The sequence below is a fragment of the Arvicola amphibius genome, chromosome 1 (assembly GCF_903992535.2).
Source record: "Arvicola amphibius chromosome 1, mArvAmp1.2, whole genome shotgun sequence".
In the NCBI taxonomy this organism is placed as follows: domain Eukaryota; kingdom Metazoa; phylum Chordata; class Mammalia; order Rodentia; family Cricetidae; genus Arvicola; species Arvicola amphibius.
This window is the reverse complement of record NC_052047.1, coordinates 52,241,946-52,269,432: the sequence shown is the minus strand read 5'-3', so window position 1 is coordinate 52,269,432 and position 27,487 is coordinate 52,241,946. Positions and strand designations below refer to the sequence as shown.

Here is a 27,487-nt window from a genome sequence, read left to right as displayed (position 1 = left end):
ATTTAGAGAAAAATTACAAACTCTAAAAGTTAAAGTGTGCAAGGTATTATTTTAATAGAAATGATTAGTATCTATAAAACAAATTGAATTATGTTCCACTTTTCTCCATAATAGTTTGTAGGTGGAGGCAGCTTGTTCATTTCCTGGCTCCCCAGACCCAAAATAATCACACAGAAACTATATTAATTATAATACTGTTTGGCCTATTAGCTCAGGCCTCTTATTAACTAACTTTTACATCTTGAATTAACCCATTTCTAGTATTTATATTTTACCACAAGGCTCGCGGTTTACCAGTAAGTTTCCTGGGCATCTGTCACTTTGGCAGCTACATGCCATCTCCCTGAATCTGCCTTCTTTTCTCCTCTTTCTCTTCTTGGAATTCTCACCTTGCTCTATTCTGCCCTGTCGTAGGCCCAAAGCAGCTTCTATATTAACCAATGGTAATAAAACATATTCACAGCATACAGAGGGGAGTCCCATATCAATAGTTGTCTTTGAAAACCCATATAATTAAATTGAGAAGTTTCCAAGTATGTATTGTATTTCATCACAAACAATTTACTCCAGTGTACTTATTCATCACAGAAAGTTACTCAATTTAGGAATATTTTCAAGACTTGTCTTGACTATTTATTTCTCTATCCATGTCATAATGTACTTTTGGTGAAGATGATTTAGCCTATATATTTCTCCATGTTTATGTAGGTTATTATGTAGATGCATAGATAGTAGTTAGTTTTAAATATTGAAATGTCTAGATTCTTCTACACATCTCTCTCTCTCACACACAAAAGCATGCACAAATACACACACAGTAGATCATAGTTTCATTTTCTTTGGTTTACTAATGGACTACATACAATGCTATACAATTTTATATTCTTTCTCAGAATAGGCTGTATTGCATTCTAGATTAAAATACTTCTTACCAAGTTTTCATAGTATCTGTGTAATAATTAAGAGTAATGGATGGATATTCAAGTTATTTATTGTCTCAATCAACTGGGTCTGTCATACCTATATCCCATAAACCAGGATCTCCATTTCCTTCTTCTGGGTGAGTGACGCATTAATGTACTACAATTTGGCTGTGTTTAGAGGCTCAGGTTTAGGTAGCCATCTTCGATATTGCAGTTAAATTCTTCTGATTATTTTTTAATTAATTATTTTCATTTATTTTACATCCTGACCTCCATTTCCCCTCCCTCCTTTCCTTTCTCCCTCCCACCTCCCCTCATGGCTAAGCCATTAAAGGCTAGGTTCAGGGACTACACATCCAGAAAAAAACCTACTTACCATTCATGTCCAAGTTCAAAAGGCAACACATTACATCTCTTCACAGGATCCAGAAGCAGAATGATACTCCACCAGCCTTGCTACTTATAACATTTGGTGTGGAATATTATTTTAAGGCATGTTACATTTCTTCCTACTGTTTTTGTTTACAGTGCAAAAACAAGTTCCATTGTTTGATTTTAATAAGTTTAACCTCTGGTCAGGAGGCTGAGTTAGCAACTAGCTGACAGGAAGTGGCAGGGGGAACCATGTGTAAGTGGGAACTAATTGAATGGTCTCGTGGGTTTTTGGGAGATGTGAGCAAGGAGAGAAGGTGAGCTACTTGTGATTCACTCTCACTTAGTGAGCAGAATTTCACCCCAGCCTTTGAATCCTGAGTTCTATAGAGGGGTAGAGATCTAGATAAGGTTTCCTTTAGTGGCTTTGAGAGCTCTGGTGCGCGAACAAACAGAATTCCCACCAGCCGCGGCCCTTGCCCCTGAACCACTGCTACCTTAGAAGGCTTGAAGTTAGCCGCAGAATATGGGAAGATAAATGATTTGACACTGATATAATACCGGTAATAAATATTATCAGTATGGTAATTAATAGGTGTCATAGTAGCCTTGGTGGGTTTTGCGCTAAATATGACAAGGGGCTGATAGGATGCAGGCCTTGGAAAGACATACTAAAAAGAAAGAAAAATGATCACAGACAGAGGAATTTAGAGCATAATTTACCACACCATTGCACTGTGGAACCGAGGAGAAACTGCTTGTGGCAACACAGGTACCGGCTTCCTACAGCTAGAAAGGTTGAATGGTCAAGCTTTAGGCTTGACTTTCACGAACTGAGAGGTGGGTGGAGCCAGCCGATAGAGCTGCAGGGAGGACCAGCTGTAGCTTAGCAGTCTGACTTTGGCTCAGGCACTCAATGCTAAAAGAGCTGGGCAGTAGTATCAAATGCCTTTAATTCCAGCACTCAGGAGGCCCAGACAGGAGACAGGCGGATCTCTGTGCTTCAAGGCTTGGTTGCTCACCTTCCTGGACTTAGGGGGAGTTGGGAGGACCTTGGACTTAACATAGTGAAGGGAACCCTGATGGCTCTTTGGCTTGGAGAGAGGTGGAGTGGGGGTATGGATGGAAGGAAGGGGAGGGAAGGGGGAGGAGGAGGGGAGAAGATGGAAATTTTTAATAAAAAATGAGAAGAAAAAAAAAGAATACTACTCAGCGGTGAAAAACAATGACATCTTGAATTTTGCATGCAAATGGATGGAAATAGAAAACACTATTCTGAGTGAGGTAACTCAGACCCAAAAAGATGAACATGGGATGTACTCACTCATAATCGGTTTCTAGCCATAATTAAAGGACATCGAGCCAAAAAAAGGCTAGCCTGATCTATCAAGTGAGAGCCACGACAGGCTCCAAAGCTACAGTGAAACTCTGCCTCAAAAAAAAAAAAAAAAACAATTAACAACAACAAAAAAGGCTGAAAGATATGCAGTAAAAAAGGTCCAGGTTGCTGGGCTGTGGTGGTGCACACTTTAATCCCAGCACTCGGAAGGTAGAGGCAGGCAGATTTCTCTAAGTTTGAGGCCAAAGTGGTCTACAAGAGCTAGTTCCAAGACAGACTCCAAAGCTACAGAGAAACCCTGTCTCGAAAAACCAGAGAAAGAAAGAGAGTGAGTAAGTGAAATCCAGGTAGGTAGAAAAACCTCTAAGCAGGTTCCAGTGTGTTTTACAATGTGCATAGGCTTAAGAAAGAAAGAAAATAAAGACTCCTTATGTGAGTCTGGCTCCTGTACAGAACTGTGTTGATTTTAAATTTTTTGATTGTTAATGGACTAGAGGTAGCTGCTGAGAGACATGGGATTGTGAACTGGAATGCAAAATTGAACCAACATAGATACTTTAGGGCTACCTTAACTTTAAAAATAAAGCCAAATGTATGTCAAATGGAATTTAAAAAATGTGTTGGATAAGAGGTTTTGCTTTTGTTTCCACAGGAAATGAGAGGCTGTGGATTCCTTCCAGATTAATATAATTTGATCAGGGAAGACCTCCTGAATCTTGACAAGTGATCTATATCAGCAAAGGGTACTGCTGGTCTTCCAAGGACTTGAACATTATCTCAATTGTCTCTCTGATGCCTTTCACCTACAAGTCACAGGAAGCAGTCTGGAGAGCATGACACCCTCATTCCCAAGAGATGGTGTGGGCAGTCTTTGGTTATTTGGTGGATTATGGATGTTTGTTATAATTTAATATATATGTATATATTATACATAAATGTTATAAGTTACATAGAAATATAGCATAAAAAGACAACTATTAATCTCAAGTATTTTGTATTTGTATGGATTTTTGTATATTAATACAAATTAAGGTCATTTTTTCTACAATACACTGTATCTATGTTTCTACTCCAAGAGTTTTGTATATTGATACAAATTTAAGGTTATTTTGCTACCACATATTATATATATGTTTCTATTCTTGCTTAAGTTATTATACCTATGCAGTTCATTTAAAAATGTAAGGTAAATTCTAGTTTATGAAAGATATTATTACAATCCATTTAGGATAATCAAGAAACATAGGTAGTACTTAGTCATCTACAAAAATCAAATTTGCAGATATGTTAGTCATGTTTTCTAGATCATACAAAGATCTATTTTAGAAAGATAAATGTTGAAACACTTCAAAGACCTATAGAATACTGCATTTAAAATGTTTTGTTAACTTAGAGTTTTTCATGACAATGAGACACATCTGTTCTTGGTGGTAACAATTTACTTCAGAGAAAATGGTGAGCACTGAAGAAACTGTAGGAGTCTGCTTTCATTGTGGCAAGGTTAGCCATTTGGACAAGAAACTGCTTCTGCCTTGACTGCTCCACAGTATGTTTTACAAACTAGTTGTGCAGGATCCACAGGAAAGTGATTGCTAAAATTGTCAAAACAAGGTGAAACAGTCCTTCAGGGTTCCTTATTCATGGATGGGTCCAACAGCATCTTTCAACTTTCCTGCTTCACTGAAGCTATTGCTATTATAGGAAACTAGGTTCTCTCTCTCTCTCTCTCTCTCTCTCTCTCTCTCTCTCTCTCTCTCTCTCTCTCCTCTCTCTCTCCTTCCTTTCCCTCCCTCCCTCCCTTCTTTCCTTGCTTCTTTTCTCTCTTGTCTGGGTTTGTGGACAGCACAGTTCAAAAGTCAGAGGACATTTTGTAGGAATTTTTTCTCTGTCCATTATGTGTGTCATGGGGACTGAATGCAGGTTATCATTCTTAGCATCTAGGACTTTTACCTACAGTGCTATCTTTCTCAAGTCCCCCAAAAGGATCAGGAAAATGTATTAAGGATTAAGGATTTTTAAATTGGACAAATATACTAAGGACATGATAATAATTATAGTATATATTTATATAATAAACAATAATTATAGGAGGTCTATTCTTCTCTGGTTTGATATGATAAAAATCCCACCAATTTACAATGTAAGATGCATGATCCCTAGTATGCTAATATTGAGAATGGTTGGGGGTTAGTGAAAGACAATTATTGAATCCCTCATCCCCTTCCAGGCATCCTATCTGAACATTTGAGTTTGACAGCTTTAAGTACCACGACTACTCCATTTTCTGGCTCTAAGTTTAACATTTCCTCCCTTATTTGACTAGGTTCCAGTGTAGAGCTGTTTAGTCTCCTCTCTGGAGAGTATGGGGCTAGTGATCTTGATGGACGCACAAGTTTGTATGCTCTCTTTCTTTTGTGGGTATTGCCACTATGATGTAGCACCTCAAAATATGACGCAGCTAAGCTTCCCTTTAAAGAGTGACCTTTCAGACTGTGAAAGCAAAAAGTATCTTTGCTTTTTCAGTTATGAAACATTAGGAGCTTTTAGAATATGAAATAGCTAGACCAATTTTTGAAACTAATATAACACATGAACCATTAGAAGCAATATAATAATAAAATAATTTCTACAAATTGGCAAAAGACCTCAGCTTAAAGCTAGAAAGAAGAGAAGGACCTCATGGTATCAGTCATGCCAAACTGAATTTTCACTATCTGAATAAATCTTGTGGAACTTCTAGAAAGAAAGATAGCCGTACAGTCACCTTTATTGTATCTTCATCAGACTCAGGTTTTATCTCAAGAACTGCAGGATTATGTGCACTCTATTATCCCTTAGTATGGATATTTGTTACAGTGATAAGCAAAGGCAACACAATACAGTTCCAGGATATTATCATTGAGTTTGCTTCATGAACAGCATAAACCACCTTCTGTTCAAGCAGCTTTGAGATCCAATTTCCTGGTTAAGTGAGCAATGAATTTTATTTTCCTTCTTGTGAAAATTATTAGTTAATCCTAAAAAGTTTATTGTATATTCAAGTCTTTGCTTTGAATATGCAGTATGTTTTAAGATGGTTTAACAAAAAATATTCTGTGCCTTCTGTGGGGTTTCTTTGAACAAGAACATATATTTATAGAGCATTGAATTCCCAAATAAGGTTCTCTTATATTTTATATGGCTTCCTATGATCTTAAATAAAATTTATTGTATTTTATTATATGTTTGCACATTCACAGGTATGTGCAAGGTTCATATGTATGCAGAAGTTAGGCAATACCCTTGAGTACTGGTCCTCAACTTTCACTATGTTTGAGACAGTGTATCCTGTTACCACTGTGTATATCAGGCTAGGTTGACTGGGAATTCTCCCCGGGGGAGTCTCCAATATCTGTCTATCATATTGCCATAGAAACAGTGCTGATACCAAAGGGTGCTATATTTAGTTTTTATTGGTTCTAATGATATGGACACTTGATTTTCATACTTGTGATGCACACACTCTACACACTGAGAGCTAAATTATGAAAACTCTGGTTAATAACACTGGACTGTATGCTTGAAATTTTCTGAATTTTAGTTTCTTTTCTTGTTGCTGTAATACATTCCCAACACTTTGTCCCAATTAAAAAACCTGTCCACCTGAGCTCTGTCGCATGGCGTCTTTCTCTCATGCGCTGCTTTTTTTTTTTAATCACAAGTAGCCTTTGAGGTTTTTATTTTTATACCTGGAATGGCCATATAGAAAGTATCTCAGACTGTTCAAACTGCTTTTGAAAAGGTACCGTAAACTGGGTAGTTTACAAATGGAAGATTTATTTCTCATCATTTTCCCCTCATTATCAGGCTAAGACGTCTAAAATTAAGGCAACAGTCAATAGATTCTGCTGGGTGAGGCCTTTCTTTTTTGGTTCTTAGATGGTGCCATTTCACAACATCCTTACATGGGGGGGAAAGGTGAGCAGTCGCTCCCAGAAAACCTACTGATGGTAGCCGGCCACTGTGTATTAAACATTTGCCCAGAATCTCAACTCCTTACATCATCACCAGGAGGGTAAACACCTTGCAGAGGATGACACAGATATTTATATAGCTAAGCCCATGGGTATGTGGTATTTTTAATAGGAATGGGTCCCTTTCCTCTATTTGAATGCTCAGTAATCAGGGAGTGAAACTCTATGATAGGATTAGAAGGATTAAGAGGCGTGGCCTTGTTGGAGAAAGTGTGTCACTGGGGTTGGGCTTGGAGGTTTTCAAAAGCCCACGAGTGGCCCCGTCTGATCCCTCCCCAACACCCCGTGGATAAGGATGTAGCTCCATGGCTAAGGCAGGAGTGTGGGAGGACAGTAAACGTTCCTGAGACCCTTCGAGAAAAGCACATACATGGAGAGAGACTGTACCGGAGAACTAGAGAGAATCAGTGTATCATCTCTGGAAATAAAAACTTAAACTTCCTTTAAGGTCTCCCAGGGGCTCCTTTGTCACCGAAATTGTTACCAGATCTCTTCCTGGACATTAACCCTCAGAACTGCAACTCGTTGCCCGGCAACCTCCCTAACGCTTCTGTGGTCTCTCTATGATTGGCTTAGAGCAGGCACCGCGCGTGACGTCACTGTGCAGCGCCGGAAGTGTCTGCTCCTCGAAGTGGGATTCCTGGGCCAAGGCTACCGACTGTGGACCGCTGGCTTTGGGGCGGAAAGCCGGACTGAAGCCCCACCTGGGGCGGCGGGAGCGCGGGAGCGGGAGCGGGAGCGACGCGACCGGCGGTAGGCGCGGGCCACAGGGCGGCGTCTCGGCGTGGCGACCTTCCCAGGTTGGCGTCCCGTTGCTAGGGCCGCCAGAGGAGCTCTGGGAACTTGGCTTAGAGTATTCTAAGTGGAGTCTGTTTGCTCTGTCTCCCTATTTTTAATTTTTTTTTCCTATAGCGGTGTCTACACACTTCCTTATTTTCCACTTCAACAACATCCTAGAGCTAAATTAGGTGCTTGCAAGTGGGTGGATTTGGTGATGGGATGTTTGTGCAGATGGAAAGCAGCTTTTACTTCTTGATGAAGAAGTGAACGGGGTCTTCCGTTTTGGAGTTTGAAGGACCTTTGCAAATGGAACGCAGCTTCTTTAGCAGAGCGCCTTTTGAACTTTTTTCTTTGAATTTTCTAGATTTCTAATTAGAGAGCAGAAGAAAGGTGACAGACGATTAGTGTAGTGGTCTTAAACTGGGGGAGGAGGGTACTGAAATTTGGTATTTGTAAAACAAAGAGGGTGTGGTTTCCTAGCATTACAGGTACCCCCAGTCCCTTTTAGATAGCTGCCCGCTGAAACGTAGGGGATTTGTATCGTTTTTGTTGTTTCTCCTTCTGCCCTTGTGACCTAACGTAGGCATTCCACAGTTAGTGCGTTTCTGTATTCTGATGTCCACTTAGAATTCTGAGACAGAAACGCGGGGTGTTTTGGATAGTATTTATACAAAGCGTTTTCACCTCTTCATGTCGTCTGGTCACTACCTCTTTCCACGACGCACCTAAAGTCATTTAAAGAAAAAATAGTCTAAAGGCGAAGAAAGCGTTTCACAGACAGCGTGAGTCCGAGCTTGTCAGTGGTATTCTTCGAGGTGGATATTTTTTTCGGTGGTGGCGCACGCCTTTAATCCCAGCACTCGGGAGGCAGAGGCAGGCGGATCTCTGTGAGTTCGAGGCCAGCCTGGTCTATAAGAGCTAGTTCCAGGACAGGCTCCAAAATCACAGAAACTCTGTCTCGAAAAACCAAAAAAATAAATAAATAAAAATAAAAAATAAAAAACAGGCATATTTACTTTGCCTTTTAAAATAAAGAGTAATACCTTTAGCAATTAAAAATATTTTTTAAATATTTATGTATTTTATGTATATGAGTTCTGTCATATACATCATAAACTCCTTTGTCATATACGTATACTTCTGCATGCCAGAGGAAGAGATTGAATTTTATTATAGGTGGTTGCCAGAAATTGAATACAGGACCCCTGGAAGAGCAGCCCCTGCTCTTAACTACTGAGTCATCTCTGTCTAGCCTTTTCATCCAATAAGGCTTCCTCCAGCAGCTAATGGGAGCATATCCAGAGACCAACAACCAAACATTAGGGGTGCTCTGGGAGCCCAACAAAGAAGAGGGGAAGGATTGTAGGAGCCAGAGGGACACCAGGGGAACGTGGTCCCCAGAATCAGCTAAGCAGAGCTCATAAGGGCTTACAGAGACTGAAGCAACAATCACACTAGGGTCTATGTGTGTTAGTTGTGGTTGTTTAGCTTTAGGTTTTTGTGGGACTCCAAAAAGTGGGAGAGGTAGTGTCTCTGACTCTTTTGCCTGCTCTTGGGACCCTTTTCCTCCTACTGGGTTGCATCATCCAGCCTTTATATGAGACTTTGTTTTTGTAGTCTTATTACATCTTGTTTGGTTGATATCCCTGCAAGGCCTGCTCTTCTCTGATGGGAAACAGAGGAGCAGTGGGTCTGGAGGAAAGTGGAGGTGGGGGTGGTGGCGGCTTGGAACCAGAAGTAGGGAGGGGAGACCAAGGCTGGGATGTATCATAAAAGAAGAATGAATTAAAAAAACCGAAAATACCTTAAAAATAATTAACTTTTGCTTGGCATGTTGTTACATGCCTTTAAACATTCCCAGCATTCCAGAAATGTAGGCAGGGAGACCTCTTAGTTCAAGGCCAACCTGGTTTACTAGCAACTTCCAGGCCACCCAGGACTATAAATAATGAGACTCTGTCTAAAAGTCAAACAAACCAAAGTATTATTTGACTTGCAGACCCCAAACCTAGTAGAATCTATGAACTCCAGTTTCAGTGAGAGAGCCCGGTTCACAAAATGGCGACAAGCAATAGCAGAAGATACCCATGTCAACCTCTGTCCTCCATGACACACCTACTTTCACACATTAACCTGCATATGTTACACACATTAACCTGCATATGTTACACACATGTGATACAAACTACACTGAATAACTAAACACTATTTTTTTAGACTTTGAAAGCTTTTCAAATGAAGGGATTTGTTGGCTTTTAAACTCATTTAAATTAGAAAGTAAGGCACATGAGATGGCTCAGCTGGTTAAGAATCTGGTCACCTGAAATCCTCTGAGAACTTCGGTGGTTGTGGTGGTCTGTCTGTCATCTCAGCACGTGTGGGACACAGACAGGGAACCTCTGGGCTCAGTGAAAGGAAGACCGTGCCTCAATATATAAGATGGAGCACTATTGGAAAAAGGTGATAACCTTGGGCCTCCACACCCACATCTGTTTGTAACTCTTCATTTTGGTCTTGTGTGAATGGCAGATCAACATATTCTGAAATTGTTTCATTTCATTGCAGGGGTGGAAGGGAAGCCATGCAGAAATCCGAGTACCCTGGAGGTGAGCAGTTGAGTAACAGAACAACGGGTATAGAGCTTTGCTTTTTCAAAGGGAGAGGCCGGGCTTGTTAATGATGATACATTCTCTGTTCTGTGCTGATACCAGATAGTTTCTCTTGCATATTTGTCTTTTGTACTGATCTAATTTCCCCCACTAGGTAATTATGATCAAAGGACATCCTCAAGTGCACAAAGAAAACACAGCACGACAGTTCAGCGGAGCAAATCCTCCTCATTAGCTAGTTCTCCTGAGGCTGCAAGAAGGGTTCATCCTCGGCCAAGTGACAAACTAAACCCTAAAACGATTAACCCCGTGAGTACAGATTCCTCAGGCAGTACGTTTTCACAAGGAATAGGCACTTATCTGATTATAGTTTAACTATTCAAGAAACAGGCCTTTAGCTGATTACAGTTTCTTTCTTCTGAATGCTTTCATGGAGTTCCTTTCTGCTAGTATTGAGCTAGCTATGTTAATTTTGTTAAGCTGTGAACTGTATGTCAGCTTTTTAACTTTCTGTCCTGTTTCCTAATGTCAGTGAACTAGCTTGCATTCAGTTGCTATGGGATTGATTATTCTTGTGCTTCTGTATTCACCTAGAACTCTTAACTATTCCTTTATGATCTACAAATTTGGTCCACCAGAAATCAGGATATAATCCTCTGTTTAACAGAGGCATACAGTCAGTTTGGAGAAGTTACCCCGATTCTCTGACCTCTACATATCTATTCTTGGCTGAACGGCATACAGAGCTGGCTAAAAGTAAATGGACAGACACTTCCTGTCCTTTGCACCACTTCTATAATCCAGGGGATTCATTCAGATATTTGTTTGTATGACTTGTTCCTGATCCTTGACTCTACCAATCCCTTGTGGCATATAAGTGTAAAGCCAGTTTAAAGAAGTTACATACGTTCCCTGATCTGTACACATATGTGCATGGCTGATAGACATGTGGAACATACAGTAATGGATAGCAAATCCCTACTCTCTTTAGCCTTAATTCCTGCATTCTTTATTCGGCCCTAACCTTGAGACTCAGACTGACAGAGGAAGTGGAAAGACATTTTGCTCTGGGTAAGGTTCCAGCCACCTGCAAAGCTTTGAGCCAAATTAGCGGTTGACAAAAAAATAACTTTATATCTTGGTTATGTGTGTGGTCTTCTGTTTCTTCAATCATGTGGCTGAGCAGGGATGTGCACAAAATAACACACTGGGGGTTTGGAAGTCAGGTTTTCTTTCTTTATTTATTTATTTTGCCTCTGATCTCTACAGGATTAAAATTGAAGGTATCACTAAATGGAGTTAGTGGTGATATTTCTGTTTATTAATTTCAGTTTGGTGAACAGTCACGAGCTCCCTCTGCATTTGCAGCTATCTACTCAAAAGGAGGTATTCCTTGCAGGTAAAATCAATACGATGCATAGCTGACTGTGTGGTTCAAAATAATTGCTTGAGATCAATATATTATTTAGTTTAACTTTGTTGAAAATGTATTTACTAATGAGATTTAAATCAAGGTGACATTACCTTGACTGTTGAATTGGTATTGATCCCTAGACATTGTTAAAAAAAAAAAAAACCCACCTCAACTCCAATATGTAATTACTAAGATCTGTAGTAGAACACCAAATAATTTCAGAAATTAAATTGACCTGAGTGTACACTTTTGGTACAACTAATTTAAGCATTCATAGGCTTCTGCAAATTCCAAATCAATAGGCCCTACCTTGTTGGTAATGTGAACATTGATAGTGCGTGGAATATTAGTAAGTATATATGACTACTTTTGCTTCTTTTTAGATAAATTCTTGATTCCCTTTTTCATAGAATGTTTTGTTTTATCCTATTCTTCATGGTAGAATTTTTTTTAAATTTATTTATTTATCATGTATACAATATTCTGTCTGTGTGTATGCCTGCAGGCCAGAAGAGGGCACCAGACCCCATTACAGATAGTGTGAGCCACTATGTGGTTGCTGGGAATTGAACTCAGGACCTTTGGAAGAGCAGGCAGTGCTCTTAACCTCTGAGCCATCTCTCCAGCCCTGGTAGAAATTTTTTTAATGTCATAGAAAAATATAAGTACAACATAAATGTTTATGCATGTTTGCATGTTTCTGGATTTTCAAAACTGCATTTTTTAAAAATGGTATCTTCAAATTTGGAGTGAAAAATAAGCTGAAGAAGCTTCCTGTCTCCCCACCCCTCACTGAGAGAGCTGAGAGAGGGTTTCTTTATGTAACTGCCCTGGCTGTCTTGGAACTCACTCTGTAGACCAGGCTGGCCTTGAACTCAGAGCTTCACCTGCTTCTGCCTCCCAAGTGCTGAGATTAAAGGTGTGCACCACTACCGCCTAGCTAAAGAAGCATTCTTAAGTTTATTAGTACATTTTATGCTTAATTCTATTTTGAAGGGTTAGGGATATAGCTCAGTTGATAGAGTGCCTCCCACCATTCCTAAAGCCCTGAGTTCCATCTCCCAAGACTCCATAAACTTGGCCTGGTCCTCTATACCTGTAATCCCGGCACTGGCATGGGGAAGCAGGAGGAAGTTCACTCATGGCTGCATAAGGCCAGCCTGCTCCACATGAGAAACTGTCTTACACACATTGAGACTGAAACTCTGTTTTATTTTAAACTCTGGAGCTTCTTGAGTGCTTTTTCCTAGAGTGGTTGAGATTTGCTGAAAATGTAAAAACTGATTTCTTCCTGAGGCTGTTGTCAAGGTAACAGTGAAGAAGTCAGGCCAGAGAGCTGAGTGAAACCAAGATGTCTGGGATGAACAGTGGTCAGTTCACAGCATGACGAGTGTTTGGGGATGACCAGTGGTCAGTTCACAGCATGACGATAGTGTGTGGGGATGACCAGTGGTCAGTTCACAGCCTGACGGTAGTGTCTGGGCATGACCAGTGGTCAGTTCACAGCCTGACGGTAGTGTCTGGGGATGACCAGTGGTCAGTTCACAGCCTGACGGTAGTGTCTGGGGATGACCAGTGGTCAGTTCACAGCCTGACGGTAGTGTCTGGGATGACCAGTGGTCAGTTCACAGCCTGACGGTAGTGTCTGGGATGACCAGTGGTCAGTTCACAGCCTGACGGTAGTGTCTGGGATGACCAGTGGTCAGTTCACAGCCTGACGGTAGTGTCTGGGGATGACCAGAGGTCAGTTCACAGCCTGACGGTAGTGTCTGGGGATGACCAGTGGTCAGTTCACAGCCTGACGGTAGTGTCTGGGGATGACCAGTGGTCAGTTCACAGCCTGACGGTAGTGTCTGGGATGACCAGCGGTCAGTTCACAGCCTGACGGTAGTGTCTGGGATGACCAGTGGTCAGTTCACAGCCTGACGGTAGTGTCTGGGGATGACCCGTGGTCAGTTCACAGCCTGACGGTAGTGTCTGGGATGACCAGTGGTCAGTTCACAGCCTGACGGTAGTGTCTGGGATGACCAGTGGTCAGTTCACAGCCTGACGGTAGTGTCTGGGGATGCCCAGTGGTCAGTTCACAGCCTGACGGTAGTGTCTGGGGATGACCAGTGGTCAGTTCACAGTATGACGGTAGTGTCTGGGATGACCAGTGGTCAGTTCACTGCCTGACGGTAGTGTCTGGGATGACCAGTGGTCAGTTCACAGCATGACGGTAGTGTCTGGGATGACCAGTGGTCAGTTCACAGCCTGATGGTAGTGTCTGGGGATGACCAGTGGTCAGTTCACAGCCTGACGGTAGTGTCTGGGGATGACCAGTGGTCAGTTCACAGCATGACGGTAGTGTCTGGGGATGACCAGTGGTCAGTTCACAGCCTGACGGTAGTGTCTGGGGATGACCAGTGGTCAGTTCACAGCCTGACGGTAGTGTCTGGGGATGACCAGTGGTCAGTTCACAGCACGACGGTAGTGTCTGGGATGACCAGTGGTCAGTTCACAGCCTGACGGTAGTGTCTGGGGATGACCAGTGGACAGTTCACAGCCTGACGGTAGTGTCTGGGGATGACCAGTGGTCAGTTCACAGCCTGACGGTAGTGTCTGGGATGACCAGTGGTCAGTTCACCGCCTGACGGTAGTGTCTGGGGATGACCAGTGGTTGGCTCACAGCGTGACGATAGTGCTGTATTGTAAACTCATCGGTTACAGTTCAGGAGTTGCTCTGGGGAAGAATGAGAGGTCTTATCAGGACCTCTTGTCACCTCAAAGGGGGCCATTTCATCTTCCTGTTCATAGTTTTTTCTCTTTAAGAAGGAGTAAAATGGATTTGCCTCCATATTATTAGTGAGTGTTATCAGTGTTAGGTTAAGAAAATGTTCTCTGTGAGCCTCACCTTTTCTCATTACTACCTGTTTTCATTTTCAGTAGCTTACCTACTTAGTTTTAATTGTCTTTGAGAGAGATCAGTGCAATATGTATATCAAGATTCTGAGAGAGTGACATGCTTAAATATAAATAAAAATATGCATAAAAAGGTTTATAATACACACTAAACAGCTTTATAGATAATGTGGGAAAATGAAGGATTGCTTATTTGCTTTACTTTGTCCATGTATGATATACACTCCTGTATATCACAAAGTAATTCTACTGCGACTCTGTTCTGGCAAGAATACTGTGTTATAAGTTCCATATAAACGCTTGCGGGGGTTCCTTTTACAGTTTCTGACTTTTGTATTTTAGATTGGTACATGGCTCAGTAAAACACAGATTACAATGGGAATGCCCGCCTGAAATTCTTCCATTTGACCCGCTTCTAATTACTTTAGCTGAGGTAAAATATTCTAGCTCTCCTGAGTACTAATAGAAAAAAATATTTTTGGAATTTCATTGTTACTTTGTAGCTTATAAGTACATCTCACTGTATACTTTTAAAATAAATATCAAGCAAGAGACACTAAAGTATTGGACTCTAGGCAAGTTATTGTGATTGTTACGTGTATATGTGCATATATACAGGAAATTTTATATACACAAATACACATATTTATGTAAAATGTATGGTTTGACCAGTCTTATAAAAATGAAGTTCTAACAGGGATTTATCGATAAATGAAATGGATGGTATATTGTACTTAGTTTTCTTTTAGACAGAAGTTTTTTATATAAAATAAATTAGTTTAGACTAATCGAAGCTCATGATACATTACATAGTACAAATGATTAAAGTCCACAAAGTGCTTTAATTTGTAAAGTCACTAAAGGGCTTTTGCCTTCACATCCTTCTAGAGTCTGTTTGTTGTGTGACTGTGCCATGGGAGTCAGAGGACTGCATGGAGTTGCATTCTTCCTTACACCAGATGGGGGTCAGAGAGTGAACTCAGGTGTCAGGCTTAGTTGGAATTGCCTTTACCTGCCAAGCTGTCTCAGTGGCTGGGATTAGTCCTGTATATATCTGTAGTCCCACAACAGTTCACGGATGTCTGTACTGGGTAGCAGTTTCCTTTTTTCTTCTACTAAGTAGTGGGGAAGGAATTCAGACAGACCACTGTTGAGATCCATTTCAGCTTTGACTTTCGATTCTCCAGCTTGAAAATGAGTAAGAGTCAGGTACTGTCAGCACAGGTACTGAAATTCTTGGAGAATGATTTACCATATTGGTGATTTTGTTTTAGAAAATATGGTAGGACAGTGGGAAGGGGACATTTGACCACTGTTTGGAAGCAGATGCTCAGGTCACATTGACAAAATATTGGAAGTTGGCATTGGTGACATGACTTTGCAGCTGGTTACTTAAACCTGTGCCACAGATAGATCCAAGGGCATTGCTTTTCCTTTCCTTTTTGCTTTGTTTGACCTTTTTCTAAGGTCAGATGGTCATTTTTTGTCCTGTACTAGTGGCTGGTAAGTCGTGAGTGCAGAGCATCCTTTTCCACGGCAGACACTTTGCACCTTACTGTGCTTCAGTGTTTCCTAGGAAGCAGTGGTCTCCATGTTTGATTGCTGCCTAATCTTCTCCCATCAGCTTTCTTACCCTCCACCCCTCCTCCACTTACCTGTCCTTACTGTTCCTTTTTTATCTCCTTAGTTTTTTTCTTCCCTTTTTGTTACTCTGTTGATTTTTGTATTCTTGCTCCTTTTTCTCATTCCATGTGAGGATAGAGACTTCTGTGTCTTGTATCTTACATGATTTCTTGCTATAATTCAAATAATAATTGCTGAAATTGCTCACTGTGTTAGAAAGACATTAAGCAAACATGTCAGGAGCATTAAGTTTTGTGGCTGTTAACATAATCAAAAGGTAGGAATCACGTTTCTGTATTTGTATTGTCTTTGGCAGGGTCTGAGGGAGACAAAGCATCCTTACACCTTTGTGTCCAAGGAGGGCTTTAGGGAATTACTTCTGGTCAAGGGTGCTCCTGAAAAAGCTGCACCGTTGCTACCTAGACTGATCCCTGTGCTGAAGGCAGCTCTGGTAAGTCATTTATTTCACTGGACTTCATTATTCCCAGTCTCATGATACAGATGAAAACTCTGATCCAAGAGAACACAGGTTCCTCCTCCTGTCCCCCATATTGCATGCAAATCAGTGCTTTACCTGTGGGTTTCTCAGGTATGTGCATTGTTAGCCCACTGTCACTCAGAGTCATGTAGTTATGCACTTCACCCCTTAGAGGGTGTCTCAGGGTCCTGGGAATAAAGGGAAGCTTTTGGGCGATGAGAGGCAAAAAGCCCAGATTACTCTGTGCTCTGTGTGCTAGATGAATCTTAGTGAGTGCTCTTAGCTGACGGAAGCTGGTCTACCTCAGATACAGTGCATTAAAGCTTTCTCCCAAACTCTGTTGAGCAATTTCTAGGATTAAATGCTTCATCTCACTCCCCCCTCCACTTCCCCCACCCCGCCTACTTTCTCATAACCTGTCTTTCCTTTTATGTATCCTCATTCTGTCCCTTTACCTTTATTCCCCCTTGAAGCCAAGGAGCATCTCATTCAGATGTAAATGCATGAATTCTGCTGGAAACTGTTCTGAAAGTAGAAAGTGGAACGATACACAAAGGGCTATGGGAAAGGTCCAAATGAAAGAACCCAGGGAGTCTTTCTGAGGGTTGTGTTGGCTTCAGTTCTTCCTGTTAACTGACCCCACAGGTCCATCCTGATGACGAAGTGTTTGAGAGAGGACTGAGCGCACTCGTACAGCTGAGTGCAGTCGTTGGCCCATCTCTGAATGGCCATCTGAAACTCCTGCTTACAAGTGTGAGTACTGCAGAGCACAGACTAGCTGTGCACACATCTGCACAACCGCAGTCAGCCGCTCGCCTAGCTCAAATCCTTAAAAGAACGTTTTTTTTTTTGTTTTTGTTTTTGTTTTTTGTTTTGTCTTTGTGATAGCATCCCTGGCAGAAACAACAGAATCATGGGAAAGGTTTGTTTGCTGTCAAAGTCTCCTAGGTGTCAGTCCTTCATGGAGGGAAGGATGTGGTAGCGTGGAACAGGCGACTTAGGGCAGGAAAGATGATGGGCACACAGGAAGAGCTCAGCGTTCCAGTAACCTTTCTCTCTGACTAAGCCCCACCCCCCACCTCCCACTTGTCAGAAACACCATCACATGAAGGGTCCAACAAGGATAAGTTCACTCCTTAGCTGGAGCCTCATGAGTTTCTCTGGAGAAACCCTCCCCTGGAGACAAACCAAAGGCTTGTTTTATTTACCTGGGCGTTTCTCTCTCCAGTCACTATGACAGGCAGTGTTAATTTTTACCCTAACCAGCAAGTGCAGATTAGACTAAGTAGCTTACAAAATAGTTTGGTAGATAGTACCTCTCCAATATTTTCTAATGGATTAAGCATATATAACTGGAATTAGGTTTATAATAAAAAGTGCATGTCGTTCTATTAAACCTGTGTTGAATGTTTCTACAATGTTTAACTGAGAGCATGGCTTGTTTTAGCTGAAATGTCTAGGAGTTGCTCTCAGAAATACATGTATTTTATGGGAACACTGGTATGTCCTGACTCCCTCCATAGCACTGTCTCTGCTAGTGCCTGCGGTTCTGTCCTCCTGCACATATGCTGTCCTTTGTAAACTGAATTCTGTGTTTCCAGCTAGGGCCTGTTTAGAGCTTAACCAGAGATCAGTAAGTGTTCTTGTGGTTTCTAGTCTGATTCCTCATCAGTCACTGTTACTTTTCAACGATTCCCCTTATTGTTGGGTAATGTGTTCTGGAGGCATAATTTTCTGTCACAGTTCTCTGCATGGGCTTACATGTGACAAAATGGGAAAGTATGTCATGCTTTAGAAAACTTAATTTCTGTGTGAGTACACGTGTGGTTATATGTGGGTTCAAAAGCGTATGCATCTCTACGTATGCATGTGTGCATATATGTGAAATGTACAGAACCATCTCAGGTGTCATCTTCAGACATACCGTCCACCTGTTTTACCATAGGTCTCCTATTTACTAGAGCTCACCAAGTAGGCTACATTGTTCAGGCAATGAATCGAAGGAACCTTTTGCTTTCTGCATCCCCAGTGCTGGAATTACAAACTTAAGCCACCATGCCCAACTGTTTATGTGGGTCTTGGGAGCTGAAGTCAGTCATTTCCCCAGCCCCAGAAATTGTTTCATTATAGCAGATATCATAGGATAGGTAGTGCTTGAAATATCATAAAGTCCACCTTTAACCAACTGTCATATTGCTATAAGTAAATTTTAGTGAAGTGTTTATTAAAACACACTTTGTATTCTTAATTTAAGATGTCCTAAAAATTATTTGTGCTTATGGAAAACTTTGTTTTTATTTTGGAATTCTCCCTTTCCCCAACCTTCAAAAGCTTTCCAAGAGGCTAACGGACAAAAAATTCAAAGAACCCATCACCAGTGCCTTGCAGAAGCTGGAGCAGCATGGTGGGAGTGTAAGTAGAATGCCGCACCCGTACCCACACGTTGTTTCTGTGCGCTGCACCCGTACCCACACATTGTTTCTGTGTACTGTATTTGCACTTCACCTGTATCCATACATTGTTTCTGTGCATGCATGTTCTTACAGGCCTGTTCGGAGGATCATTGTGTGGTTAGTTTATGTTAACTCATTACAGCTGCAAGGATAAATGTGAAAATGTCTGGTTTTTCATTGTTCAGACTAAAATTTTCTGTTTTGTTGGGGTGGTATAATTTTTAAGATGGTGTTTGCAGAAGCAGCCTGGGTAAATAAAGGCCTATGATGTCTGTGGTGGTCTTGGCAGTGTACTCCTACTAGGTTTTCTTTCTAATCTAGTTTAATGTTTCGTTGTAATGTATGAAAAGGTCAAAGAGTTAGCCCAGCTCTCAAAAAAATGCTTTGTAAAAATTGCATATTTGTTTATTTCTGTACTTGGCTGTACTATGGAGAAACCCCAGGTCCTTATGTGTGCTAACCGGGTGCTTTCTGAGCTCCGTGCACTCCTGGTTCTCCATTCCCTTTCAGTCTGCCTTGTTTTCTTCCTCGGAGTTTTAGACTCTCCCTGTACATGGAAAGGCCGCTTCCACAGTAGTGCAGCAAATATACATTCTTCAAGAGTAGCTCTGCCAGGCAGTTGCAATGCACGCCTTTAATCCTAGCACTTGGGAGGCAGAGGCAGGTGGATCTCAGTGAGTTCAAGGCCAGCCTGGTCTACAAAATGAGTTCCAGGATAGTTACACAGAGAAATCTGTTAAAAACAAACAAACAAACAAAAAAGAGTTGATCTGATTTTTCCCCCCAACTTTTCAAAAGGAAGAATATGGACATTTCACGATTATATGATATAAGCAGAATGAATTGCATTTTCATAATTTAAAAGAAATATTCAGCTAGTTAGCTTAATAATGTAGAACTTTAATTTTGCTTATTTTCTAAATAATTAATTAGAAGAAAATGTATATGATTCTGTATAGTGTTTTCCTGGCCATGCCTTAATCAGCTAATTCTGCTAATTTTAATAATCTTTGAATTGAATATAATGTTTTTGTGATGAACAAGTTTATGCAAAGGAACTAGCCCCAAAAGGGTTGTGAGAAAATGCATTTTTTGGTTGTGAGAAAATGCATTTTTTGGTTGTGTTTGACTTCTAAGCAAGAAATTGGTGTTCAGGCACCAAGGACATGTGCAGAACCACCCCCTGGCCAGACCAGTGTTTTCATTTCTGATGAAGTACTTACCAATTCCCTTGATCACTCAAAATCTCAATCCCAGATGTATTGTCCTTTTCTCCCTGTGAAATCCAAGTGAATGGATGGTGAATTTTAGTCTGTAACTCCCTAGTGCTTGTCTGCCTCCAGGAGACCTTTTAAGGGAATGGATTAGGCAAAGGGAAAGGACCATCATGGGACTTTTGTGGATGTCTGTGTTGGATTGGGAAAGTAGTTGTATTACATTGTAGATATATTTTGAAGCCCAACATTGTTACTTGGAGCTCATGTGCAGAGGTTATGGCCAATCCAAGGTTCTAGAGAGAGAGGGTGCCTTTGTTGTTACTCAATCTTATTAGCTTTAAATATTGCTAATACTAAGTTTACAGAGAAGGAGGGTTTGTGGTTACAAGGTATCTTAAATATTCCACAGTCCTCTTTACTGTTCTTTGTGTGTCCTACGTTGTATTTTAATCATAATTGCTGTCATTGCTAAAGAAAGTTTTCTAGGGACTAGAGAAATGGCTCAACAGTTAGCAGCATTTATTGCTTTTGCAGAGAACCTGGGTTCAATTCTCTGCACCTTCATGGTGATTCACAACCACCTTTACCTCCAGTTCCAAGGAGACAAGACATTCTCTGATGGCCTCCTTAGGCACCAGGCATGCACTTGGTACAGAGATATACATGAAGACAAAACAGTCATACACACAAAATTTATACATCTAAAAATCTTTTTTGAGAAAGCTGTGTATAGAATTAATACCCGTTCCTTTCTTCTGCCTTGGTTAGTGTTGTGCTTTTGGAGCTATTTTACTGTCCTTTATAAATATAAGGAATGCCCCTCTCTCTCTTCTAAGAACTTAAAAGTTTCTTACCACTAATAGTACTCCATTGTGTAAATGTACCATATTTTCTTTATCCAGTCTTCAGTTGAGGAACATCTAAGTTTTTTTCAGGTTTCAGCTATTACAAATAATGCTGCTATGAACATAGTTGAGCAAGCTTTCTTGTGGTATTGAACATCCTTTGGGTATGTATGCTCAAGAGTTACATTACTGGTCTTGATGTAGATTGATTCCCAATTTTCTGAGAAATTGCGGATTTCCAATCAGTGTTTAGAAATACTGATTTCCAAAGTTAGCACTCCCACCTATAGTGGAGGAGTGTTCCCCTTACTATACATCCTCTCCAACATAAGCTGTCATTAATGTTTTTTGATGTAGCCGTTCTGATAAGTGTAAGATGTTATCTCAAAGTTATTTTGATTTGCATTTCCTGGATAGATAAGGATGTTGAACAATGATTTAAGTGTAACTTGACCATTTGAGATTCTGTTGAGAATTCTTTGTTTAAATCTGTAAAAATCCAATTTCTTAAATTGGATTATTTGGTATTTTGATGTCTAAGCTTCTTGAGTTCTTTGTATAGTTTGGAGATCAGCCCTCTGTCAGATGTGGGGTTGGTGAAAATGGATAGTGTCCTTTGCCTTACAGAAGCTTTTCAGTTTCAGAAGGCCCCATTTACTAATTGTCAATCTCAGGGTCTGTGCTACTAGTGTTATGTTCAGGAAGTAGTCTCCTGTGCCAGTGAGTTCAAGGCTATTTTCCACTTTCTCTTCTATAAGGTTCAGTGTAACTGGATTTATATTGAAGTCTTTGATCCACTTGGACTTTATATGATCCATTTGCATTCTTCTACATGCCAACATCTAGTTATGCCAGCACCATTTGTTGAAGATGTTTTTTTCTCCATTGTACAATTTTGGCATGTTTTTCAAAACTTAAATGTTCATAGGTTTGTGAGTTAATGTCAGGGTCTTGGATTTGCTTCTATTGATCCACATGTCTGTTTATTCCAATGCCAAACTTTTTATTACTGTAGATCTATAGTAGGGCTTAAAGTCAGGGATGGTGATGTCTCCAGAAGTTCCTTTATTGTACAGGATGGTTTTGACTATTCTGGGCTTTTTGTTTTTTCATATGAAGTTGAGTATTATTTTTTTGAGGTCTGTGAAGAATTGTGTTGGGATTTTGATGGGATTACATTGAATCTGTAGATTGATTTTGGTAAGATTAACATTTTTACTATGTTAATCCTACCTATCTAAGAGCATGGGAGATCTTCCATTTTCTGATATCTTCTTCAGTTTCTTTCTTCAAAGACTTAAAATTCTTTTTGTACAGGTCTTTCATTTGTTTGGTTAGAGTTATTCCAAGAAATGTTATATTATTTGTAGCTATTGTAAAGGTGTGGCTTCTCTTATATCTTTCTCAGCCCCTTTATCATTTGTATATAGGAGAGCTACTGATTTTTTGGAGTTGATCTTGTATCCTGTCACATTACTGAAGGTATTTATCAGCTGTAGGAGGTCCCTGGTAGAATGTTTTGTGTCACTTATGTATGCTGTCATATCATCTGCAAATAGCGAAAGTTTGACTTCTTTCTTTCTTATTTGTATCTCCTTGATCTCCTTTTGTTGTCATATTTCTCTAGTTAGAAATTGAGAACTATATTGAATAGATATGGAGAGAGTGGACAGCCTTGCTTGTTCCTGATTTTAGTGGAATCACTTTGGGGTTCTCTCCATTCAATTTTATTTTGGCTGTCAGCTTGCTGTATAATGCTTTTATTATGTTTAGGTATGTTCTTTGTATCCCCTGATCTCCCCAAGACCTTTATCATGAAGGAATGTTGAATTTTGTCAAAGGCTTCATGTGGATTTTTCTTTTAGTTTGTTTATATGGTAAATTTCATTGACAGATTTTCTTATGTTGAACCATCTTTACATGTCTGGGATGACACCTACATGATTATAGTGGATGATTTTTTTGATGTGTTCTTGTATTCTGCTTGCCAGTATTCTATTGAATATTTTTGCATCAATGTTCATGAGGGAGATTGGTCTGTGTTCTCTTTCTTTGTTGCATCTTTGCATGATTTTTGGGTATCAGAGTAACCAGGCAAATGGATGGGACTAGAAAAAAATCATCCTGAGTGAGGTAATTTAGACACAGATCAACAAACATGGCATAAGTGGATATTAGATGTAAAGCAAAGGATAACCAGGCTATAGTCTATAGCCCCAGAGAAGCTGGGTAACAAGAAGGACACTAAGAGGGACACATGGATCCCCCTGAGAAGGGGAAATAATGGCATCTCCTAGGTAAACTGGGGGTGGAGAGGGTAGAGAGAAGGAAATGGGGTGATGGGAACATGAGGGATCTGAATGGTCCAGCTGGGGGAGGGATGGAGAGGGAGAGTAATGAAAGAGATATTTTGATGTGGGTATATTATGGGGTTAGGGAGAAACCTGGTGTCAGGGAATCTCCCAGGAATCCACAAGGATGACCCCAGCTAAGTCTCCTAGCAATAGTGGAGAGGGTGACTGAACTGGTTTTTAATCAGATTGGTGACTATCCTATCCTTCATCTGGTAACTGATGGAAGCAGATGCAGAGATCCACAGCCAATCACTGGGCTGAGCTCTGTGAGTTTGGAGGAAGAGAGGAAAGAGGGGTTATATGAGCAAAGGGGTCAAGATCATGATAGGGAAACCCACAGACAGAGTCACCTGACTTGAACTTGTAGGAACTCATGGACTCCAGACCAACATCTAGGTAACCTGCAAGGGACCGACATTGGCCCTGCAGTCATGTGGGTGATAGTTGTGTAGTTTGGTCTGTTTGTTGGGCCCCTAGCATTGGGACCAGGACCTTTCCCTCATACATGAGCTGGCTTTTTGAAATATATTTCCTGTGGTGGGATGCCTTGCTCAGCCTTGATGCAGTGGGAATAGGTTTGGTGCTGCATCAACTTGATATGACATGCTTTGTTGACTTCCAAGGGCGTCCTTTCCTTTTCAGTGGAGAAGGAGGAGGAGTATGTGGGGTGGGTAGAAGGGACGTGGGAGGAGGGAAGGAGGGGAAACTGTGGTTGGTATGTAAAATAAATAAAATTTTAATTATATATATATATATGTATATAAAGTTTCTTCACTTGTAATGAGTCTTTTAAAAAAAAAATTGGGAAGGCTGGAGATATGACCCTGGTCTTACAGAGAACCCAGGGTCCATTCCCAGCACACAGATGGTGGCCCAGTACCATAGAAGATCCAAGGCCCACTTCTGGACTCTTCATACACTCCACACATGTGGTGTATGGGCATATATTCAGGCAAAACACCCATATACATTAAATAGAAATACATAAAATCTAAACACATTAAAAAAGCCAAGAATTCTTTAGTATAGGAGTTTGCTCTTTCCTTTGACCGTTATGGATTGTAATCATGTGGAGGCTCACCTACTGGGGAAATGGAAACATCTGTTACACCAGAGACACTTTCTTATAAGGATCTTTGCCAGTCTTAAGATGAAGCACATTTACAAACGTAGAGTCTGGTTTTGTCCTCAGCAGCATGCTCACCTGTCTTGGGGAAGGCAAATGCCCCACCCTTGGTGTCTCTCTGGAGTTGTGAGAACTGTGGCAAGTTCTCCATTGAGTCCTCAGGGGCACTAGACTCACTTGGTTTCCAGCAGAATCCTCACATGTAGACTTTGCTGGTTTCCCCCTGTGAGTCAGGACATTGGGTGCAGAGCAGTAATTAACCCGGGTATGTGAGTGGAGTACAGGGAAGATAAATTTAAACACTACCCTGACTCTTCACTGCTTCTTAGGTGCTTAAAGGTTGTTATCTGTTTTATTTCCCTCAGGAAACTGCTCTGTTCATTCTGTAATTTTGGTTGTACTCTTTGTATTACCTTTGTTTGAATCTTGGATTCTTCTTAAGCAACACTTGTAATTATAGTGCCTACCAGGGTAACTGTTCTAATGACATTGCTTTCTTCTGTTGTCAGGGAAGTCTTATCGTCATCAAGTCCAAAATCCCCACGTACTGCTCTATCTGCTGTTGAATAAAGCCATGCTGCTTCCTCAGGCACTGACAGAGGCTGCAGTGACCCTCTCCTGAGTTCGGTTTACTCTGACTCCCAGCACCATTCGTTGGCTAACTAGGCTCGGAGGACCATGTCCAATCCAGAGGACTCATTGTGCAAGCTTTTTGTCAACACAAAGCACAGGTGCTAATGGAAGGCAATTAAAATGCTCGTGAAAAAGTTGAATTCTGTGAGAGTTCCTCATCTTGGTCATCTGTGTGAACTTATGGATCATATCTATGTGCATATTTTCCAAAATTTATTTACTTACAGCTCTTCTAAAGATCATTTTATAGCTGGACACTTATTTTATATGTTGGTTTTGGCCATTTCCTGGTTTTTATATTTATCAAGAATGAAACAATTTAAGATAGCAAATAAACATTTGTGACTTCCCTATTAGCTAGGATGTGCATATGTGTATTTTATAATGTGAAATGTTTGGGAGCATCTTTTCTGTCCTGAATATTCTAGTTTAAAACCTTGTTTTAAATGTAAAAATTCTATTACAAGTATATTGTTTATTATAACATGTTAAAACTACCTAAACTTTAAGTAAAAGTACTTTTACATTTTGTAACTGAAAATACAGATGATGTACATATGCAGATATGTAGAAATTAAAATCTTAAAACTTACATGTATTCAGTGATACTGTAGTACTTATTTGTGTTTCAGTTACTTTGTTTTTGAAAAAATAATTTATGGATGCAGCCCAGAGTTTCTCATGAGCTAGAAACTTCTGGATGATTCTCCAAAAGGAAGGAATAGAGGAAGAGAAATAGAAAATGCGAGTGAGACTTTCGATCTGACTGGCAGGAAGAGAGGCTACAGGGACTTGGATAGTCAAACCAAATCTAAATCATGGCCACACATTGGAAAACATGGGGATAGGCAGTCACTGTGTTATGTGGCAGCAGCTACATGCCTTCTAAACACTGGATAGATGATGCTGTCCCCGCTTCTCTCCTACAGACATCTGGCTGACCCCTCGGCAATTCTTGTTTCAGATAGCTGCACAGCTGTCAGTTGAAAGAATGCTAGCAACTGCTGAGTCACCATATATAGACCTGCCCACCCGTGACCAGAGTGCTGCCTGATGCTGGGTCCTCTCTTTCCTCAGAGCTATATTACCTTGTCACATCCTCAGATCATGCCTACTCTAGCAGCTGCCTGACCTCAGTCTTGCTTTGGGTTTTCTCTGTAGGCTGCACTACGCAAAGATAATGGCAGTCTAGTTTGAATCCAGTAGTTGAACTTGCTAGAACAGAAAGACCTATAGCAGACACAATAGAGTAATAAACACTTTATTTGGCTTTTATTTTTCCGTTTGAGATACAAAATGTGCACATTGAGTTTACACAAACACACGATGGCAGATCTCAGTGTACATGTACTGTACTACTCTTAATTCCTACACTGGTGATAGCAGGGCAGCTTTCAACATCCTATCTCTACACCAGAATAGATACCTGATTTATTGTTGCAGACAGTCACAATTTTCTCCTCCTGTATCCTCTTGGTACTTGTGATATTTCTATGAAACAGGGAAGGTATGTGTATCTATAGTACTGTTGTGGCAGCTCTACAGTTTGGCTTAAGATCACTGAAATGAATCTGAATCCTTTAAGCTCTATGATGTGCTAAATTATAATGCAATTCAGATGAACTGTTCAATGTTTGTATTCATTTTCTGTACAGCCTTATGTGTAATTTCCAATATGATAGAATCACTGGTGTTTTCAAAGAGTATTTTACTTGATCTTCACTTCTGGTGACTGTGGGGGCAGTCAAGGATTCTCTGTCCCTGAATGGCTTATAATAAACATGCTGTAAGATCATTAGGGTGTTTGGGGGTGGCTAGATTTGCCCTTTGCTGCTGTTTGGGTTACTTGCTAAGAAGCATTACTAGGTATTGGAGGACAGACATCCGGACCCTTTGCAAATCTGTAAACATCCTTGGATTGTTTGACACTTTAAATTTCTACTTCATGACACAGTACAAAACAGTCTACATATAAGATCAAACAGGTCCAAAGTAACATGGATAATATAGAGCCTTGGCTTTAATATGGAAAAATTAACAAATACTAAAATAATTTTGTTAGGTATATGCTAACATCTGATAATAAACTAAGTTTTTAGGTGTTCTTAAAAAATGCCAAATACATTAATGTCCTCAACATTAGCAGGTGGAGAAGCCATAGAAATTGGGACTGTGTTTTTGGTCTTTTTTTAATTGCAATAATCTTGATTTATTTTTCAGTGTTAGATAATTCGAATTAAATGAAAGTTCATTGGCTTTCTGGAAATTAAGTAGAGATGTAAATATTTTAGAAAACCATTTAAAACCCAGGACTGAATATGTACAAACGAGTAGGAAAACCCACTTGAGTTTTAAAATCACTGACCTGCTCTGTGAAAGCCTCAGTAACACGTGGCTAAGGATCAAA

General features: G+C 40.5%; 1 protein-coding gene across 2 annotated transcripts; it reads left to right on the top strand.

The window, feature by feature from the left end:
• The first annotated feature begins 7,264 nt into the window (after nt 1-7,264).
• Nucleotides 7,265-26,482, top strand: Pacrgl (parkin coregulated like). Of its 2 annotated transcripts, none has more exons than XM_038311381.1 (9): nt 7,265-7,447; nt 9,993-10,033; nt 10,191-10,345; nt 11,368-11,435; nt 14,694-14,784; nt 16,291-16,425; nt 17,098-17,205; nt 18,784-18,864; nt 24,957-26,482. In XM_038311381.1, the coding sequence occupies exons 2-9, from the start codon at nt 10,009-10,011 to the stop codon at nt 25,011-25,013; spliced, it is 720 nt and encodes a 239-aa protein (XP_038167309.1). In that variant the 5' UTR covers nt 7,265-7,447; nt 9,993-10,008; the 3' UTR covers nt 25,014-26,482. The 2 variants fall into 2 exon arrangements, with proteins under 2 accessions (XP_038167309.1, XP_038167317.1); XM_038311389.1 differs by having other exon boundaries at nt 7,271-7,400.
• Nucleotides 26,483-27,487: the final 1,005 nt, after the last annotated feature.

Excerpts from the sequence above, each read along its gene's own strand:
- Pacrgl (XM_038311381.1), top strand. The coding sequence starts at position 10,009 with ATGCAGAAATCCGAGTACCCTGGAG. Across the intron at positions 10,034-10,190 it reads GAAATCCGAGTACCCTGGAG|GTAATTATGATCAAAGGACA; the intron begins GTGAGCAGTTGA and ends TTCCCCCACTAG. Across the intron at positions 17,206-18,783 it reads TGAAACTCCTGCTTACAAGT|CTTTCCAAGAGGCTAACGGA; the intron begins GTGAGTACTGCA and ends AACCTTCAAAAG.